The 20,163-nt window shown below is 45.0% G+C and overlaps 1 protein-coding gene across 1 annotated transcript in view; it reads left to right on the forward strand.

Moving 5' to 3' along the window:
- The window catches only part of NTSR1 (neurotensin receptor 1), a 64,839-nt gene that overhangs the window by 29,115 nt on the left and 15,561 nt on the right, over positions 1–20,163 (forward strand). Inside the window, exon 2 of the mRNA XM_056355041.1 lies at positions 15,953–16,154. Within this exon, the coding sequence (XP_056211016.1) occupies positions 15,953–16,154 (202 nt within the window). The remainder of the gene's footprint in view (positions 1–15,952; positions 16,155–20,163) is intronic.

Consider the following 20,163-nt stretch of genomic DNA (forward strand, 5'->3'; position numbering starts at 1 on the left):
AATTAAAGGCTAAATACTCGATTCTTGGCTATGAATATTTATGACAATATTGGACTTGCAAATCTAAGGTAATTTAAATGTCAAAACTGGTGTAAAGTCTTTCCTTTGCGGGATAAGTCAGAGAAAATTAATCTTGATTACAAATCATAACATTGGGAAATTAACATCTTAGGGCATCAATGATAAACACTTTTGTACATCCTCTTTTTAAGTCATGTATTTTACAAAGATGAGAATTAATTTTAATAAAAAAATAGCCCCTTAATTAACCAGTTAGGTAATTAACAGGGAAATCCTGGTTGCATTCATGACACTGTGATTATTTCATGTTGTTAAATCACCTGCTTTTCTGCAAGGACTCTTGCCTCTGTAACTCTTTGGAGAGGAACGGTTTCTGCCTGAGACTGAGTCTTGTGTCTGCAAAGCCTGCCTTAGGGATAAAAGCAATTTTCCAACTGAAATTCTTGCGCTTAAAAAGGAAATTTTAGTTAATCCCTAGCAAAGGCCAGTGTGCCAGCAACATCAGCTGCAAATGTCTCTGTGAGCAGAAGCTGATGTTGCCTTGAACAGGACCAGGAGTTACTGGGTACCTGCAGAGATTTAGCTCCTGACTCCTGCGTTGCAGAACTCAGGGTGTTGGAAGCTGATTTCTGCTCCGGCTTTTAGGTCAACACTTTCAGCCATTCATTCCTCCATGGACCCTTATGGTTTTGAGAAAGGTAAATCTGAAAAACAACTCTAGTGTTAACAGGCTGCAGATTTGAACTGCCACGGGGAAACAGCGGTTTTTCTAAACCTGCAATCAGAATCTTAATTTAAGGAACAGCAATTTATATCTTTGCAGGCAGCCGTGGTTCCATATAGAATCCAAGGAGTTAATTAACTCAGCACCTCAAGACTTGCCTCATCCATCAGACTTTTAGCCAATCTCAAATGCTGGCCAGATTCTTTGGGGTAAGGTCCAAAGGAAATTATAACAAAAGAAGCCCCACCACAGGCAAAACATCTTCCTCCTGCCAGTCATCTGGTGGCTGGATTATGCCTTACAGCAAAGTAGGTTACATAAAGACTGTATTCGGTAATGACTCCTCAGCAGCTACACCAGAAACAAATCTGACATTTGGCCTATTAGTCTCATTTTCAGTCTTATCCGATAGCATTAGTCCCGCATGTTCATTTTGCACTTTACCAAAAAAAAAAAAAAAAAAGAAAAAGAAAAGAAAATCAGTTAGTTTTGAGAAATGGAAATGCAATCAGGACTAGCCTTTGGCAGTAAAGCCCCATGACCTTGTATGTTTTGCCTTGGGATCATGCTCTGGCAGATAGTGCAGATTTGCGGTGAGGGTGGTCTTCTAGCCGCCCAGGTAGGCTTGGGACCTGCTGCTCAGTGGGACTTGAGCTGCTCAATGAATGCAGCAGCGCTTAATTAGCTGACAGAGACATTGTCACCATGGAAGGTGGGCTCTGATACCTGCTTCCCTCTCTACATCTACACTAGGATTTCTCTCTGCTATCAACTTTCCTTGCTCATCCCTTGAGCCAGCGTGTACTTCCACACTGTCCCTGCTATATGTGTAACTCACCTGCTGATTTACCTTCATGGCTTTGTGAGGCAGCAGGTCAGCAGCCTGAAACCGGTAGATCCTCTGAGCTCCCTGGAGATGCCAGGTCTCTCTGCAGCCCCTCTGTTTGTCCATCTCCCTGGCAAAATAGCTTTTCTCCAAAAAGTGCCCCCCCACACACACACCCCCCTGCCACACACACCCCCCTCCTCAGGTTGACACCTGTAATTCTACAGTAAGAGCAGCAGAGTGCATAGTATTACTGTAAAAATATTGAATAGTCCTTTTTAAGTAGTCTGGAAGTCTGTGCATGAATAATCACCCTGGTTCCTCTTAGGGAGCTCATGGTTTCCCACACAGTAGTGTTTCAAGACCCAAGGTGATGTCTCCACAGCAGCCCTGAGTGCCCACTGCAGCACAGGTAGAGCCATCTCTGCCAGCTTTAATACCCCTGCTTCTGAAGGTGGTATTGGCTGTGGATGGAGATGTCCAAGACGACTGTGTCTACCTGGGAACCTCTTGCAGCAGCTACTGTTTTCTTTGGAAGCCCCACTAGCTCACCAATGGTCCCTCATGCCCTGCTGCAGCTCCAGTTCCCGGCTGGGCCAAGCCTGGTGTCCACCTTGCATGAAGAGAGTGACCTGTCTCAAAGCTGCAGGCGTGGAGATTGCTCACTCAAATGCAAATGCACAATTGCACCCAGTTCTCAAGCTCTTGAAAAAAATAGCTCCGAGCATCTCTAGTTATCATGCTTTCATTTTTGTCCCTTTCTGCGTTTATCTGAGCCATTTGTATTTCATCCTTACAACACAGAAAGGAAATACACACGTTGACTGATAATGAATGGGCTTTTTTTTCCACCCTCTGGAGAGATTTATTCCCTTTCCTCCTCCAGCTCTTCACATACTCAGCTTTCCACCTCTCCCTTGCTGTACACACCCTTAGCAATGGATTGAGTCAGCGAATGTACCGAGGAGCATGCAGTGCTGTGGAGAAACCAACAGCCACCCTCAGATCACATAGGCTGGGCTAAGAAAGCACCTAAAAATTATGGAGATTATTAAAGGTCCTTCCCGGAACGAGAGGCTGGTGAGGATGGAGGCTGTTCCACATGCAGCCAAGACTCCTTTGCAGCTGAGGATGCTGGGGATGCTGGGGCCAGGAGCAGGACCACACAGCAGCCACCATCCTGAGTAGGAGCCCTGAGAGGTCAAGGGGACACAGCTTCCTTCTGACCCCAGGAACGGTCCCTGGATTTGAGCACGGTGGCTGTGATGCACACAAATTCTCTGCTGGTCTATTTTTTTTCGATAATAGCCACTGAAGGTACCCTACAGGAAAATTATGTTATTCCAGCAGGAAGAGACCTGAAAAACCAGACTGTAATATAACAATATAATGAGAGGTTTGGTGATTAAAGCTGCCCGACATGGGCAGACATACCGATGCACTCCCGTTCATGCTGGGAACACGAGAGGACAAAGTTGTTCCCAGTTCACACTGTATTCCTACTTTTGTCCCGCTGGCATTCAGCTTGCAAACCGGGCGATGAAATGTGATTAATGGGGGCCCACAGCTCTTGTGGGAGGAAGGAAGGAAGACAAATCTGGGTTTGTGTTAGATTTATATCTTGCCCACAGCAAGAGTGAAAAAAGAACAGGATCTGGCCAGTGTAGAAGAGGTGCTTCATGAAATACAAATGTGCTTTCCTCCTTCAAAAATAGTAAACTGCAGGGAAGTGACTAAAATTTCTCAGGTTTAGTAAGATCATAAAGAACCTGAGACCTCCATGAATAGTCCCCTGATGATAAATCAGTAAAACAAGTCTATAAACAAAAATGTGCTGCTTGATTTGCCTTGGTCACGCTGCTGAAGCGCAGCAGAGGGAGATAATTTTAGTCTTCCTCATGACACTACCTAGTCAACGCTTCTCCTTGGTAGCTCATCCAATCATCCTGATTAAGAGATGTGCAGTTGGGTTTCTCAGAGTAGCAGGAGAGTGATTCAGAAGAGGTGAGCACACACTCGGCACTACTTGACCTTGCTTGTTTTTGAGAGGTCAGCTACATTTCCGAAGCAGAACATCTCGAAGGTGAGATGGAGATCTCTCCAGCCCACTTCAAAGCCTGATGAGAAGAGGGACAGGTACTACCTCCTGGGAAGGACTGCCTTGGAAATAGGGACTTCGAGAGGGTCTTACAACATTGACTTACTTGAGAGAAAGCTAAAACTTCACACAGCTAAACGTCACCGCTGTACCAAGGGGTTGATGTCCATCAGTTGTTAGATATAGGGTAGGTGCTGGGTGCTGCCCCTGGCTGTGGGGCATTGCTTTAGGCTGCAATTAATTTGTGTAAACTGGAAAAAAATAAAGACAAAAGATCTGCACTGCTACAGCTTGATAACGCGACTTGGGGAGGAACTGTAGTGTTTTCTCTGTAAGTTGAGGAATGTTCCAAACTTAAGCTTTAAAGTTCAGACCCCCAGAGAGATTGTTAGATTTTAATTGCTACCTTAATCAACACTTATTAGTGCTAACCAAAGCTCCTCATGGAATTAAAATTCAACCCATTTGTCAACTATTAATTATTTTAAGCAGACAAGCTGTTATTTTACCAGCTATATTAATGTGACTTTTCAGCATATGTGAAATATTACAAATAACTTCAGAAAATTTGAAACATAATTCAACAGATAAATCATTCTTTGACGTGATCTCACCTGTCTCTCAGACACCTATAGCACCTCTTACCCACATCTGCCTCCACCTCATTTGGCAGAATGTGGAAAACAAGAATAGGGTCCAATGTTTTTTTATTCAATAAGAGAATAATTTGCTCTTTCCATATTTTATTTTTTTTAAATTAACTCTCCTTTGAATCCTTCTGTAGCATGTGTGCCTCATGCATCAGGCTGAAGGCTCAGTTTATAGCAAAGTGTCTATCTTAAATCTTCAGTTTTATCCTGGGGGGATGGAGCTGATTTATTAATTACCCTGCACTCTCGCTCAAATGAGCATGTGCTTGCCTGCCACCCAGCTGCTGGTTGCATGCCCATTTTTTCCCCATGAAGAGCAGGAGAGGGGAGTCACTGCAGCTTTGCACACCCACTCTCTGGCCGCAGCCTGGGACTCCCCGTGCCTGGACCGAGCTCGGTTGCCAGCAGAAGATGGGAGCCCAGCACCCCTCTCCCGCTCAGCCCCCCTTGCCTGTGGTATTGCCACATGCCGAGTGTAAAACTGAATTTTGGTAGGCACCAGGTGAGCAGAGCAGACCCACATTTTTCTCTGTGGTGAGCCATCTACCAAGAGTGTGGGAAGCAAGCCGGCAAGCACCACTTGATTTAACTGTTTACTGCACTTTGCAGTTAGAAATCTTTGCTTGTTATACTCCCATGCTTGTGCTTCTGTTTTATTTTACTCCTGAAACATTGACTAGAAATCCCCACGCTGGCCTGCTGCTTGTGACTTCATACCCATGCAGGCAGAACCTATCCATTTCAATTATCAAGGGTTAAATGACTCGGTATTACCAGAACAAGAAAAGCTGGGGGGTAACTGACTGTCACCGTGCTTTGATTCTTTTTTGATATCGTCTGCAAGAGAATATCCAAGTATAACAACCTCATTCATTACAACCACCATCCCAAACACGAACCAATGAAGTATGGAATAACAGGCAGATGTTAGAGAAGCAAGGATCCAGGGACTGGCTTGTAAAATCAGCTGCTGTGGTTTATTCGCATGATGACACAGCCCTAAGACACACGTGTAGCCTGCGCTGTCACCAAGGCTGCGGTGGCTGCTGCTCTTGCCCCCATCCCAGGCTGCAAAACCTGCACCATGGGAGGAGCATCACGTGTGCCCAGCACTTGCAGCTGTGGCTAAGTGCACAGGGAAGAGGATGATTTTCTCAGTTTTGACAAGGACTTCATTAGCTACCCTTAACAGAGAGTGTCAGCCGCCATCAGGGGAAGCACCAAGCCATGGGGACACTTTCTCTGGATGAATGTGCACCGCCTGAGCCCCCACGGCTTGTGCAATGCCCATTGGAAAAGAAGAGAGGCAAAAGGATAGACACCAAAAAACTGCAAAATCTGGATTAGGATTACTCAGATGTCAGGAGCATTAGGCATTGTATGAACATTTATTAAATTATTTAGAGGACTGACAAGCAGCAGAACCGGGGAAAGCTAAATATATTGTGATAGGCGATGGGCAACATCCCTCTGGCGAAAACAAGTAGGAACCAAAATACCAGCAGATAGTGAGAACTGAAATCCAACTGCACTGGTAAATTATTTAAAGCATATTTCCAACCTGTCATTTGAAGCTGAAGTATTATTTCTTCTTCAGTAGAATATAGCTGCTGGGGAGGGCGAGGGGAAAATAGTAACAAAGACCTGCATGTTCAAAGGGAAAATCAGGAACATTATTCACTGAGTTTTTGTTCAACCAAAAATATTGCCCTAAATAGTGCTGTGGGTAACTAGATCTGAGGAACAAAGCTGAGGCCAGTAAACTGACAGCATACAAATTGACTTCATCCTTGTTTGCAAGCAAAATTAGGTAAATTTAATCAATTTACCTTGTAGCTCAATGTACCCAATCGCAGGAAGCTAAGAAGGAGGATTTCCTGAAGGAGGAAGGGGGAAAGATTTGAAGCTTTCAGGTTAATGATGACGTGATGGAGGATCATCCCTGTCGCTCTGTCGCTTCTTCCCTCTCCCTCAGCAGGTACGGGCAGGCAGCAATCCTCCCAGGCCAAACCCCTTCCATTTCGGCTTCCACACATCCCTCTTGAATCAGTGGCAGGAGGCCCTGGATTAGCTGAAGTGAGATGTACAAGACTCCAAATCCATCATTTTCATCAAGTGCAATCCTAGTGAGGATATCGGGGGGAGGTGTGGTGGTGGAGGTGTGGGGGGGTGTGGGGGGGCAGGGGTGGGGGTTTTTTGGCAGTTTATTTACTCTTCTGTTTTTCTAAATAAACATTCTTTTATCCTTCAGTTTTATCAAGTGATAAAGCTGAATATCCATGACATACAAGGAATTCTGCTACACACAGTGGTGAACCTTAAACCCTTCCCATTTGCCCATTCTCCAGTCCATTATTTCCAGGATTTCTTGCATTTCACAGCTTTTCTTTCCTTTTGGGAGCTGGAATCAGAAAAAGTATTTAGGTTAGAGACTGATGTCCAAAGATCAGGAAAAGAGGACATTTTATCTTGTGAATTGTTACAATGAAGAAGGTTCTCTGGCATTTAGCAAGGTAATGAGGAGGCTCTGAGGTCCCCAGGGAGTTTGATTCTTAGGTATTACCTTGTGTACAATTAGGAATTATAAGCTTTATATCAAATACTTATGGATGAATCATACCTTTTTGCTACTACTTACGATAAATCTGAAAATACTTCAGGCCACGGGATTGTAACTATGCATAGAAATGAGGTGAAATTATTTCTTCAGGTATCCAGTCAGGCTCAGAAATGCCACCATTATTCAGTGCCCTGACATCTTTGCCAATGCATCATGAGCAAGAGACCCATTTGAGGTGTTCTGCATCAGATGTTCTTTTTTATGAACAAATGTTTTCTCCATGGAGGGAGATTTATGAATGGCAAAGTTGGTGGAATGTTTTTACCATAGAGATATGATGGATTTTTTTGTCAGTACGCAATTTATTTCCATCTGTTCTGTACATGATTAACTCCTGCAGAGATGTGATTAACTTAACTTCTTGAGATCATTAGCTGCTCTGCATTCCCATTATAGTTCATCAGTGTGGGACCACACACAGGCTTGAAAATGTTACACACTGGTTGCTCTTACTATCTTAATCTACACTGACCAGTCATTCTCTCATGATGGCCATGGATCTGAAGAGAGAAGGCATGTTACCAGGAAAACATAACTACTCTGGAGCAAATGCAAAATGCTAATGAAAACAGAGTTGAAGCAGATCCTCCTTCTGATCTCAACATTAGAGCTAAATTAAGCCTTTTGGAAGAGTTCATGCCTGGTGTTATCCAGCTGGACACAACATCAGACGCATCCAGCCAGCACAGAGAGGAGCACCGCTGGCCTGTGAGTGGGTCCTGTGCATTACCCTGTTGTACTGAACAAGTCCTGTTTTGCAGTAGGTTGCAGGTACTTGCACCTTGTAGATCTCGAAGTGCAGCACAGCCTGCAAACAGCGCATGCTGTCACCGTATGCGCTGTAGTAACATGAATTTTCTTCTGATATAAATATCTACCAACACAAACCCTGAAGCATCTTAATAGAAGTAAGCAGCCAGAGCTCATGCACAAGTCTTTTGCATTGTCCTCTGAGTTGTCTTTCCAGGGATTTTCCTTTAGCAAATAAGGCCAGTAAATGGATGTGTCGGTAAGAGATGCTCACATGCCCCTTGCCATATAATTAATTAAGTACCAGTCTCACTGACATCAATGGCTGCAGGGCAGTAGCATCATGGGGACAGGACCTAGTCTGGGCGCTTGGGACCAACCATCAGCTCCATCTGATAGCTTATATTTAGACTTGTCTGCTCTCTTTCTTCACCTAAGCAGCAGTACATGCTGTCCCCTATTCCCAGACCCCATCCAAAACAAGAAAACTGGGATTCCTGCAGAGGTCTGAGATACTCAGGTTTGACCAAGTGAAGCTCCTGTGGCTGATGCCAGCTGAGGTCAGCAAAACCTGCTGAGTTATTTTATCAGAGATGGGTTGGGCAGGCTGTGCTTGCATTTGAGGCTTTTCTTTGTTCTCTTTCCCCCCAAATGACATGCATTTGATGTCCTGCTCATCTCCGTGTTTAGATCAGGCTCGCACCCACATCACCGCCCCAACTCCCAGGGTTTCACCAGCCCCATCCCCCCCCAGCTGTGTCCTGGCTTCAGGGTTCGCCTCCATAATTCATAGCTGATCGTAACATGTTGGCGTCAGATACGTGTGCCTGTGAGCAATATTTCACATCATTGTAACCTTTATTTGAAATATCTGGGTTTGATATTTAACACTTTTGAAAGGGCCTCGCTGGGGCAGAGTGAAGGGGCTCCTCAATCTCTTGGTCTGCACGTGGAGCTCCCAGAGCTGAGCAGGGGAGCTCTTTGGGGGGATCAGAGCAACTCACATGATCACACACTGTTACCTTGGATAAGATGTATGGAATCCATACTCACCTATAGGTGGGTAGAAGAGGTACAGGTGTGATAAAAACCAGAGGCTTTTGTGACTATTTCTCAGAATTTTATAAAGAGGAAAGTAGTTGGGTTTTGATAGCTTTGATTATCCGTTAAGCTAATGATGGGATGTAATCTCCCATCACCTGGATCTACATCAGATATTTACATACTGTTCATGGTTGCGAGGCAGGGGGAGGGTCACCCCTCTGAATGGGAAGGCAGTGTGGTTTGTGTCGTGCTGCCTGGTGGTGCAAGGGGACCCTGCAGGGATGCAGAATCCGACCGTACCCACATGCAGCCACCAAATGAGCCTGCACAGGGCACCCAGTGCTACCCACCCACGTCACCAGACAGCCTCCATCCAAGGGTGACAGCTGTGTCACACCCTGCCACACTTGTCATGGTAGCTTGAGGCAGCAGCCACCAGAAATAAAACGTGGCAGGCAAACCTGCGTGAGTGAAAACTGGCGATACATAAAGATCAAACTCCTGCTCAAGTGTGCTGTTAGACCTCCAGATCTACATACAGGCTTCAGCACTCGTCCCTATTCATATTGATCCAGGATTTGTGTTCCCACACCAGGATGCCCTTATCCAAGGTAAGGACGGGTACCTATATCCTGCAGTACAGGTTCCCACTAGTTTTGGGTACCCACTCACATGTTTCAGAACCCGTAGTTTATTCTCCCACTTCCATGCTCTTCTACACTTCGTCCTTGAATCTGCAGACTTAATTTAGATATCTATTAAATGAATGATCAGAGAAAGGAAAGATTGGAAAGAATTTCTACTAAAATCTAGTGTTAATACACTCTGAAATAAATAGAATTCCTCAAAAATTTCCTGAAGGACTGAGTTCCCTCCCTAGGTTGCAGTTTTTCAGCATCCACACTCTTCCCTGTACCAGGTACTGGCTACAAAAGCAGTTGTTATTTTCTTCCATGACTCACAAATGCAGACCTCTCTTGTCCTGCTGTATCTAAGGAATGGCATTTAGCTGATAACGGTGAGATACTTGGCATGGCAATCTGGAATGCAATGCAAAGACAGGGCTTAATTAGATGGTGATTTATTTACTAGGGGGAAAAAATACCCTTTGGATTTTTGATCAGATACATCCTGTGAGCATCAAACGTGGGTGCCATTGCCAAATGCTGCCCTTGGCATGCCAGCGCCGTGTGCCTTTCCCTTTCCTGCTTTGTCTTCCACAGATTGCTGTATCCAGGAGCGTGGCACTGTGCTTATTAAAGGCTGAAAATGATCCACCGAGTGGTTAAAAAAATGCTAATTCTGGACGCTGAATGAGATAACTGGTAATTTTGTAAAGTACATTTAGTCAAATAAGATTTTTTGGCAGCCGAATGTTGATGTAGCAGAATGTGTGCTTTTCTGATTGACATATGCTAACAATACTGCCTCCACAGTCAGGGGGAGGATAATTTACTTTTCATTTCCATTGGAAATGAGGTGAACCAGAATGTGGTAGATAGTTAAATCCCAGCTATGTGATTTAATTGATTTGCTTAAAACCACAAATCAAACGATGCCCTGCATCCTCAGTCCTCTCCATCATCAGTTCCAGGAAACCGGCAAAGACAAATCTCTGAAGGTAGTTTTTGGGTTTCTCAACCATTTCCCCAGGCACGTCCTCAAGGAGTGGCTGCACCAGAGGAGAATCTCTGCACTGGGAATCCTCCCCAGCAGAAAAGGGAAAGGCTGACAGCCATTTCGTAGCATTTCCTAGCCGGCAAGCAGGTGTGCTGGTGGGAAATGAAGTATGAGAGAAGCTTAGTCAGTCCAGGTGAGGTTTTACCAGCTCACCATCGTCCACACATCTGTTTCAATTGTCACATCCTTGAAGAAGAAGGAGGAAAAATTGCTGTGAGCATCCCAGCTCACTGCTGGAAGGCGCCATGTCTCCGGAGACATGGCGCTGAGGGAGACCAAGAAATCAGCTCTGCTGTCACCTCGTTTATCAGGCAACAGGGAACATCTCCAGTCTCTGCCACAAAATTGCTGTCATAACTCAGGGCTAAAATTATCCCAAAATCTTAGCTGCCCTCCATGTCTGCTCTGGGGGTCTTGCTCCTGCTGGCAGGGGATCCTGGCTGCTGCTTGGCGGGATGCACCCGTGGGTGCACCACATGCTGCTGCTGCTGTGACCGGCATTTCACACTTCATGGGCTTTGTGGGACTTTTATTTACTTATTCAGAAAAAATGCCTGAGGGAAAACACAAGATGCATGTTCAAAAATCATTTACTATCTCAGTAACGGAATTTTTTCTCATCAAAACTCTTTCAACAAAAATATTATGAGTAGTTCTGGTCTTGGCTTTTTTTTATTATAAATACTTCAGTGAAGATGTTTGACTTGCTACTGTATCTCCAGGAAGAGCCTTTAGCTTAATTTTTCACTTTTAACCACTTAAGTGCTCCAAGACCTCATAAAGCATCTACAAACACTCGTTAGCAGTTCTGTACCCCTTCAAAGCCATGTGCTGATGGACCATGAGGACAGCCAGCTGTAGGTGGCTCAGGTGACAGAGCTTTGCTGGGAGCCAAGGTGACCTGTAAACGCCTGTGACAGATGTAGCATTTCCCCTCCTCCTCTTCAGACACATACAAGACAAAAGTCTGGGCTTGTAGGAGGGATGGAAAAAACATCTTCTTCCAAAGTGGCCTTTGAATCTGTGTTCCTCCAGAGCACAAAAGAATAAACCTTTGTAAAACTTCTGATTTATAGGACTCATGTAAACACTCTGGGGAGTCCCTACGTGAAGTTACGTGCTCGTCTGCTCCATCCCCGTTGCAAGCAAGCTGATGTCTGCTTGCGGTGGGAACCCAGGGAACCCACGGGAGCCAAATAATTTGGGGGACAACTTGGCGTCAGCATGAAGCTCAACAGAGCCAGGGCAGCAGTTTTCCATGCAAAAGATGTAGGAAGAGTCACAAACCCAAGAACTGGCTTCTGCTTTTGTGTCACTTGATTTTTCTGGTCCCTTCCCCCGTGTCTCTCCCACGCTTCTGTTTGGAAGGAAGCAAACTCACAGCGTGCTGAATTCTCTAGTCTCGCGCAAAGTCTGATTTTTGTTGAGCTGACTGAGAGGCTGATAGCTGCATTTTTTTTCCCTTCCAGAAGTGTGATTTCATTTCCATAAATTTCCATTTGCTTTTTCAGGAGCTTATGAAGCCCCATCCCCAGGTTTGCTCTGTCTTCTGTGTCTTGCAAAACCCTGTGTAATTCTAATGCTTCATGTTTTGGCTGGAATTAAAGTCACCTTTGACAATAGAGGGCTAAGAAAATACCGGAATGAAAAATACATCATCGTTAGAGAGCCAGGGAGGCTCAGTGCCTGGACAAGGCAGGACCCCCCGACCACCAAGATGGGGCTGTGAAGGTCAGTGTCACCACCCTGGGGGCCGTGAAGGTGGTGTACCTCCGAGGACAGGGTGTCACGATGGGTGTCTCTGCATGTCTTTGCATCCACCAAGTGCCCAGATAACTCCAGCATGTCTTCATGGGCACAGGGTCTAGGCAGAGCCAGGAGCTCACCCTCAGGTGGCATCCAGGTCGTCACCATCCTGCGCAGTGCAGCTGGAGAAGGGCGATCTGTGTCTCTGAGTGCCACTGCTCAGGCGGTGCTGGAAGGGCAGGTTGTTGTTCTGTATGAGGCAAAACAGGATTTGGTCCTGAGGACTAATCCCATCCCACAGATGCTGCCAGCCTGGTGCTTGGATGGCGTTTAGGACTGCAGTGATTACAGGAGCAGCGAGCAGCACATGGAAGTGGGTTAGTGTTTCATTCTCTCGTACCAGTGACAAACATTGTAGTATTGGATTTTCCTTTTTTTTTTGATGAGGATTTAGCACACAGGCACAGGATTTGTGGTGTTGGGTTTTTTTTACACTAGAGAGCAGGCAGTGCTAAGCCTTTCCATGCACAGCTTTGTGGCCCTGCACCGTGCTCATTCTGCACGTCTTTGTCCACCGTGGTGCTGAGCAGAGACCTCGCATCTGGTGGGTTTACACTGATGCAAACACATCAGTTTTAAAGGAGAGGAGAATCAGACTGAACTGTGCTTGGTGACAGCAGAGCTGAGGCCAAACCACTCCGCTCATGCATCCAAACAACCCTGAATACAGAATTAGTTTAGATCTGCTGTCACACAAGCTGTCCTGTCCGTGGTGAGCCAACATAAAGCCTGAGGCTTTCAGGTCAGAAATGAACCTGGACACTGTCTAAATCCTCCTTCCCAGGGCCAGCATGATCTGTAAAGGTGTATAAGGACCTAAAGGCTCCCATAGATGTTCACTGACAGCCGGAGCCACTTTAGTCCCACTGCTATTAGGAGTTGCAGTGCTGTAAAAAAATCCCATTAAACACTTCTACAAGTCTTCCTGTTCCTGAAGACCTTTGAATATGTAGTCCTGGGATCCCTGGGATCCTGGGATCCCAGACCAGCTCCTCTTGAAGCTGGTGGGAAACTTTCCACCGGCTCTGAAGAGGTGTTTGAGGCATCAGCTCCAGCAGTGTGTAAAGTCACCTGGAAATGAAGTGTTACTGCCCTGAGGTGCAGTGTGCTGGGCTGCAGAGCCAGCAAGCAGCTTGCCAGGAGAAACACTGAGTACAGGGGGGCTTGCAGCAGGGGGGAATAGCTTTTCTAGCCTTTATGGTTCTTGAGAGTTTGTGTTTGCAAATAATTCTTGCCACAAATTAAAAGCTTCTGCTTCTGGGGAAAATATTGATTTTTATTTTTTTTTAAACTATATGAGAGTTTCAGTATAAATCAAGACATGGAAAAAAATCTTTAAATATAGCCTTTCACAGAAAGCATGCAATTTTTGCACTCTTACCATAACTATTCATAAAAAGGAAAATCAATGCTATTCTAGACAATTTCCAAAGCTCTTTAAAGACTTTACTATACAATTATGGAATGAATCAAGGCTTTAAAGAAAGCTCAGAAAATACTTTTTGAGTTCTGCGTCATTATATTAGGCAAGACTGATTTATAGCTAGGGCAAAGGTTTTGAATGAAAGCAAATAAACTCTGAAGCTCAGGTGACAGTGTGAAGCATTTCCAGAGTTAAGTGTTTCTGATGTTGTGCAAGCATCGTTCAGCAGTGGGAAAGCAGCGCAGTCAGCCCTAAAGCCACAGAAATGGGGGTGGGGGGTGGGTGAGGATCTACAGGGCTGGTTTCTTAATCTGACCTGGTAAATCTGAGCAAGTCATTTCACCCCTGTGTCTGTAGGTTCAGCCCAGCTGCATCGTGAGGTTAAATAAATGAAGTAGGTTCTTTACAAACACAGATTAGTCTCTCAGTGAAACTGTGTCATTTTGTACTAGCTGAGAATTTGGTCCCTGCTGCTTAATGATCTTTCTTAGCATCTGGAGGAAACTTCAAAAGATAACTCTTCTTTACGTGAAGGAGGCTGTGAGATCCTTTAGAAGCTTAGAAAACTGCTAAGTATTTAACAAAATGGCTTGTAATGGCAGGATATATCTAGGAATTTCCTCAGTCCACGGAGGAGCTCTATTATTATTATTACCAGCATCAACCAGAGATGATGTTCTCACCATGTGGATTGCGAGAGACGAAACCCAGCTGGTACTTTAGCTAAACACATTGAGCTCTGAAGTGCAAAGCTGTATTGAGACTTGATCCATCTAAAGAAAACTTTGGCAACACCACCACTGCCTGTCTTCACCAAAAGAGGAGTTGCATCTTCCTCAATTTTATGAACAAAGAAACTTAAGTGCTTCTGATTGCCAGTGCACCTGCTCCCCATATGCTTATGGGCTTCTTATTTCTTTCTTTTATGGATCCCCTGTAGCATCTTGGGGGTGTGGGTGGATTCTTTCTCCGCCTTTCCATTCATCTCTGGCATTTCTGACCCCTCCCAGAGCAAAAAGAGCACACGTACTGGGTGTACAGCAAAGGCTTGGACACTGAGGCGATGGTCCTGCGTGGGGGGTGGGGGGAGAGGGGATGTCTCCATCCGAGCAGACGCAGCACCCATTTGTCAGCGAGGCTTCCCTGGTTTTGCAGCCTGCAGAGGGACGTGGGGTTGGCTTCTGTGTTTTAGAGCACTGAGGTGCAAGACATCTGGCTGTCTGGGGAAGAAGTTAGAAGTACACCACAGGGCAAAGTTCCCTACTGGGTTTAGTAATTTAATCTTTTCAGCATTTTATCGCTTTTAAAAAAACTGCTTCCGCAGTGATTTGCTGTGCACAGTTTAATCCTTGTTAATATTTTGAAATTTGAAAAACGTAAGGGGCTTTTGATTTGTCCCACGCTCATCAGAGTGATGTGCTGAGCCACCTCCTCAGCTGCAGAGCGGAGGGGACAAGCCCCACAGGCACCCAGCCCCTCCGTGCTAGCATGGCAGCTCACCATCCCACCTTTTTCTAGCAGCCTTGCTGCAGACATGCAGGAAAATCCCACACATGCCTCTATTTCCCTGGGCTGCTGTTTGTTAAGCTCAGCTCCGGCGGGGTTTCTAGACAGCCCATAAAGCTCTCACAAAGCCTTCCTGCATTTATTTGACACAAACAGTGACTTCCACTTGATTCAATCACTGCTTAATTTGATCCTCCATTTAATTTTATCAAAACTGTAGTAATCAAATAATTTGGACTAAAAACGTTACAACTTCCACTTGTTTATTCCGATCAATTTTAATCCTTTAAGGCACAGGGTTTATTGGATAATTTCGTTATGAGATAACAAAACGCTGTCATTAAATCTGCAAGGAAAGGACAGAATACAAAAAAGAAAGTTAAAAAGATCCCAAGGAGTGCTCATAGTAATGAAAGAAATACAATAACATACTGTTACTTAGAAGTTACGCTATGCACAACGAAAGCTAAGAAGCATCCTGCTGTTTGCGAGATGGAAAGATCAATGGCATGTTTCAGTCGAGACATTTCTGGCAATGAATTGCACTGAAAGGGGGAAGATAACATAACTGGATGTGTATTCATTTTCTGTTTTTGAGTGTTGACCACATGAAGGAATGTATGCCAGTGGTGGCTGAGTTTTCCCTCTGTGCAATAAGCCTTCAAAAGCCAAAGCCAGCAGAGTAAGAGGAGGGGAAAGCTTTCCACTGCAGGCTGTTTCTCTGTTGCTTTGAGAAATAAAACACAATCTCCTGCTCCACTGATTGTTCTCACCCCTTGACTGTGCCGCGTCTCTCCCCTGCAGGCCAACACTTTCATCTCCTTCGTGTTCCCCATGGTCGTCATTTCTGTGCTCAACACCATCATCGCCAACCAGCTGATGGTGATGTTCAAGCAAGCTGCCCAGGAAAACCAGGTCTGCACCATCGGCGGGCAGCAGACGATGCTCAGCATGTCCATGGAGCCCAGCCGCGTGCAAGCCTTGAAGCACGGCGTCAGGGTCCTACGTAAGTACTGACATACTTTGGCGTGGAACTGGCTAGAGGTGTCTAAGTAAATGTTATTTGAAGAGTAATAGGTTGAAACTGGTAAATATTTTCACCCAAAACATATTTTAAATGAAAATTAGGTCTTTTTACAAATCCAGATTGCCCCTAAACACTTTGATGTTTATCAAAAGTCCCCAGTTCTTGTCTCAAAGCCCCAGACTGCAGAAAATAAATGTGTTTGTTCTCTCAGTCTCTTTCATTCTTCATCTTTTTCTGGCTGAGTTATGAAGAGTTTTCTAGGGAATTCTATCCTCTATTTTCCACTATTTTCTTTTTCTCCCAGAGTCACTTTTCTGAGTCCTAACCTCCCCTTAAAGGATTTTTTGTAAAAACCATATAGAGAAAGGAAGCTAGAATTATTATTTAATTAATTGTGCTCAATGAGGGAGAAGTTGAGAAAAAAAATAAAATTTAAATATATTTCATGTTCTGTGAAACAGAAACAACTTGATAACATCTACCTTTCCTGTTTCTTCTGTTCCTGGCCAGCTCCAGCCTGAACACCTCTCTTTCAGCTGCGGCGGGATTTAGGCTTGATGTAGTTTTAAACCCAAACTTATCTGATGGGTTGAAGAGGTCAGCTAGAGTGAGCACAGAGCACAAGGTCTGCAGCCCCACTGGCATTGCCCATGGTAAATCAGATGTGCAAATTCCTCTCAGATGTTAGAGACTTTGGAAACCATGGTGGTGCTTTCCTTCCCCTGCTCCCATGGCAGAAGCAGGAGCTGCTCTGAAGGTGCTCTCTGCTCTATCAGAGCTGTGTGGAAAATCAGTTTTCCTCTAAAGATACACATATAGGAGAAAAGTTTGTCACTATCAATCACAGCTTTAATTCAGATTTCAATTTTCCTCCCTCTCTTAAAAAAAAAAAAAAGCAACAGCCGAATGACTCAGATGAAAAAAATACCTATTTCTTGTAAATTCAGACTCTTCCTAGTGTATCCTCAGCAAAACTGAGTTGATAGCAAACCCTTCCTCACGTAGTCCCATACACCCGATGCTCTATATCTCGCTGCACAGGTGAAAGGCTGAAGCGAAAGTTGCAGGGCGGCCGCCGTGCTGCCTGCAGGAACCAGTGCCCTCGGCTCTGGGCAAGGGGGCTCCAGTCTCTTGCCTTTCCTGGGGGCCAGGTACCTCACGATGAGCTCAGCATCGCTCCCAAGGACCGTGCATCCTTCCATGACTTGCACTTTACCTTGTCCCACCAGCTATTGCACCCCATGTTTTGCAGACTGTGACCCACCTAATCACAATATCCAAAGAGACGTTTGTCCCAAACCAAATAAGTATGCAGCAGAATTTTTTTAAAAAAATACGCTGCTTATTATATGATATTTAACCAAGTTCTGCAGCCCTTTGCAGGCTGGCTATCTAAACATATTTCAGATAAATTCCCAAGCCCTGTTCTGGAAAATACCATCATCTATATTTCACACACATTCGCTCATGCAGTGTCTCAAACAACTTTGATAGCTGGGAGCACAACTGGCCATTTATGAACTGCTCAGGATAAATATTTGTAACTTCATGGAGAAACTAGACAGAACTGTGATCTCCGTGGATGAAGACAGAGGCGCATTTTTTTATTATTCTTCCAAACAATCACAGTCAGAGTAATCACAAATAATCCTTTCCCTTTGCCTTAGCTTGTTGAGATGTAAAGCTAAAGAACAGACCTGCTCACACACAGAGACTCACTGAAAAAGCAAAACTAGCCCAGCATTTTAATGATTTAGTCAACAGCAAGTTAAGCCTTGCATATATTGTTTTATTCCTTTTCTTTTTCTGCAAAGCTTTAGTTCAGACAAAGGTTGAATAAAAGATCCTGCACCCAGGCATTGAGCTGTACTGCAAAATACTGGATGGCTTAATTAAATAAGCTGAGGAAAAGACCAAAGAATCTGGTAGCTTAAACTGACAGATGATAAAGCAAAAGGTCTTCAAAAATAGTACCCAGAATAATCTAACAAAGGCTGCTGGTGCTGATTTTAAACTGTGAGGGTCCTTGTGCACATTAGATGGTGAGAATTTGTTAGCAGAAAGCTTTCTGACCGGTGCTTTTCATGGCAAAGCTTAGCTGATGGCTGAAGGGCTTTGGCCAAGGCCACATTTTCAATAGGAACAGAAATCCCTAGAGAAGGCACCAAGAACCTCCGTGAGATTTTTCCAGCTGTTTTCCACGCGGGATACATCCCGGCAGCACGTTATGCCCACGCCATAGCCAAGCTGCCACGTGCACCCCAGCTTGGAACACCACGCTGGGAAATGCCTACTGAGGGAAAGGAGAGAAAAACCCAGAAGACATGAAATTCCCTGTAAGATCTTGTTGGGCCGTGTCTGTGTGCTGTGCCTGCACCCCGAATAGCCATCACCCACAGGGGGGTGAGCGAGCGTTGCTCCCGTGCCGAGCCTGCGAGGACCTGTGCCAGTCACTCGGTTCCTTGCTGTCCTTCTGTTTCTTAACGCTTCTGCCTTCTGCCATGAAGTGAGAAGCGCCTTTTCTCACTTGTGCTACAACATCTCACACCTCTCTCTCTCCTTTTAGTATTAGATTCTCTTTTAACATCAAGAAGAAGGAACCCTCCTTGAATAATAAGAGACCTAAATTTCCACCTGCCATTCCACGGGCATTGCTTGGTGGCAGTGGGAGAGCACCCCTCACCCACAGGTCCATCTTTCTTCCCAGGCACTGAGAAGCAGCCCCTCTTCCTCTGAACAATAAGCTTAATTTTCTTCTTCTTCTCCAGCAAATTTTTGCTTTTGTTATGTACTGCAAAAGCTGAGAAAAAGTTAGCAAAAGTGAGGGCTTCAGTCTGGAGCCTGCAGTGGTGCAGGAGGGGATCAGACGTGGCGCCCCACAGGCAGCGATGCACAGATATTACAGCTCAGGCTGAAAGCACTGCTTGGCCGAAATATCTTCTCAAAAGGGGACGGTTTTGTGACATGGACTAGCCGTCCCCATCAATACACCAGCCTGCAGCCCGTTATTAGCGCACCTCTCCGGTGCCACCCCAGCAGCAGGACTGAGCTCCCTTCCCTGCTGGGAAGGCAATGAGAGAGCGGCCGCTTGCTCCTTTTCTGGACTGGGGAAGACCCAGCAAATAAGAAATCCACCATCAGTATTGGCTGTGATTCACCACATCATACAGAAAGGCTTTTTTTTTCTGGCAAGTGTGTGAAATCCTGCTTCTTTTCATTTTTTTCAGATGCACTTGATTACTGGAGGTGCTTGACTCGCATTTACTTTTGTCACCTGTTCCTCACAACTTTTTTTTTTTAATAACCCAGGCCTCTGAGCTGTCTGGAAAGTAGTAAAAATACACAAGGATGCACATGATTTATCCTGGAATCCATGGCGGCCAAAACCATGTGCACAGTCTAGACTAGTTTATGGAGGAGGATGGGGAAAGAAAAATGATGCTTGTCCACGCTAATAAAACTGTTGGCACAAAATCCGAGCTTCATGGGGGTCAAAGTTTTTTCCATTTCCAAAAATGAACTTCAGCCTGTGCAGAAGTGCAGAGAGCTTGATTTTTTTTAAAGGGTGAAATGTTTCAGAATTTGTAAAACTAGTGCTCAGAAAAAACATTTTTGCAGTTCACGGTGTGCAGAGCTGTTGGATGAGATCGGAGCAGCAGATACCTTCCTTCCTTCCTCCAGATCTGCTGAGATTACAGATTTGTTTACACTGAAATAGGAGCTAAAAGTGGTCAGGCTAACAGCTTCATTCAAAACATCCACAAGATCATTTACCTCCTCTTTAGTATCATATACGTGTTTTCCTGGCTCTCTCTGACTTTGGTCATGTACAGAATAATTAGGGAGATGAGGATCAAGGAACGTGTCAGCCCTGCTGCCTGGGAGACACCTTGTTAATTCATTAAGCATGTGATTGCTGATTGTAATTCTCTTTCTGCTGTCAGCGTTCACCAGGTGTGAGGATCCAAACTGAGAGAGCTCGAGCCGC

The sequence above is a fragment of the Falco biarmicus genome, chromosome 10 (genome assembly GCF_023638135.1).
Source record: "Falco biarmicus isolate bFalBia1 chromosome 10, bFalBia1.pri, whole genome shotgun sequence".
Taxonomy (NCBI): domain Eukaryota; kingdom Metazoa; phylum Chordata; class Aves; order Falconiformes; family Falconidae; genus Falco; species Falco biarmicus.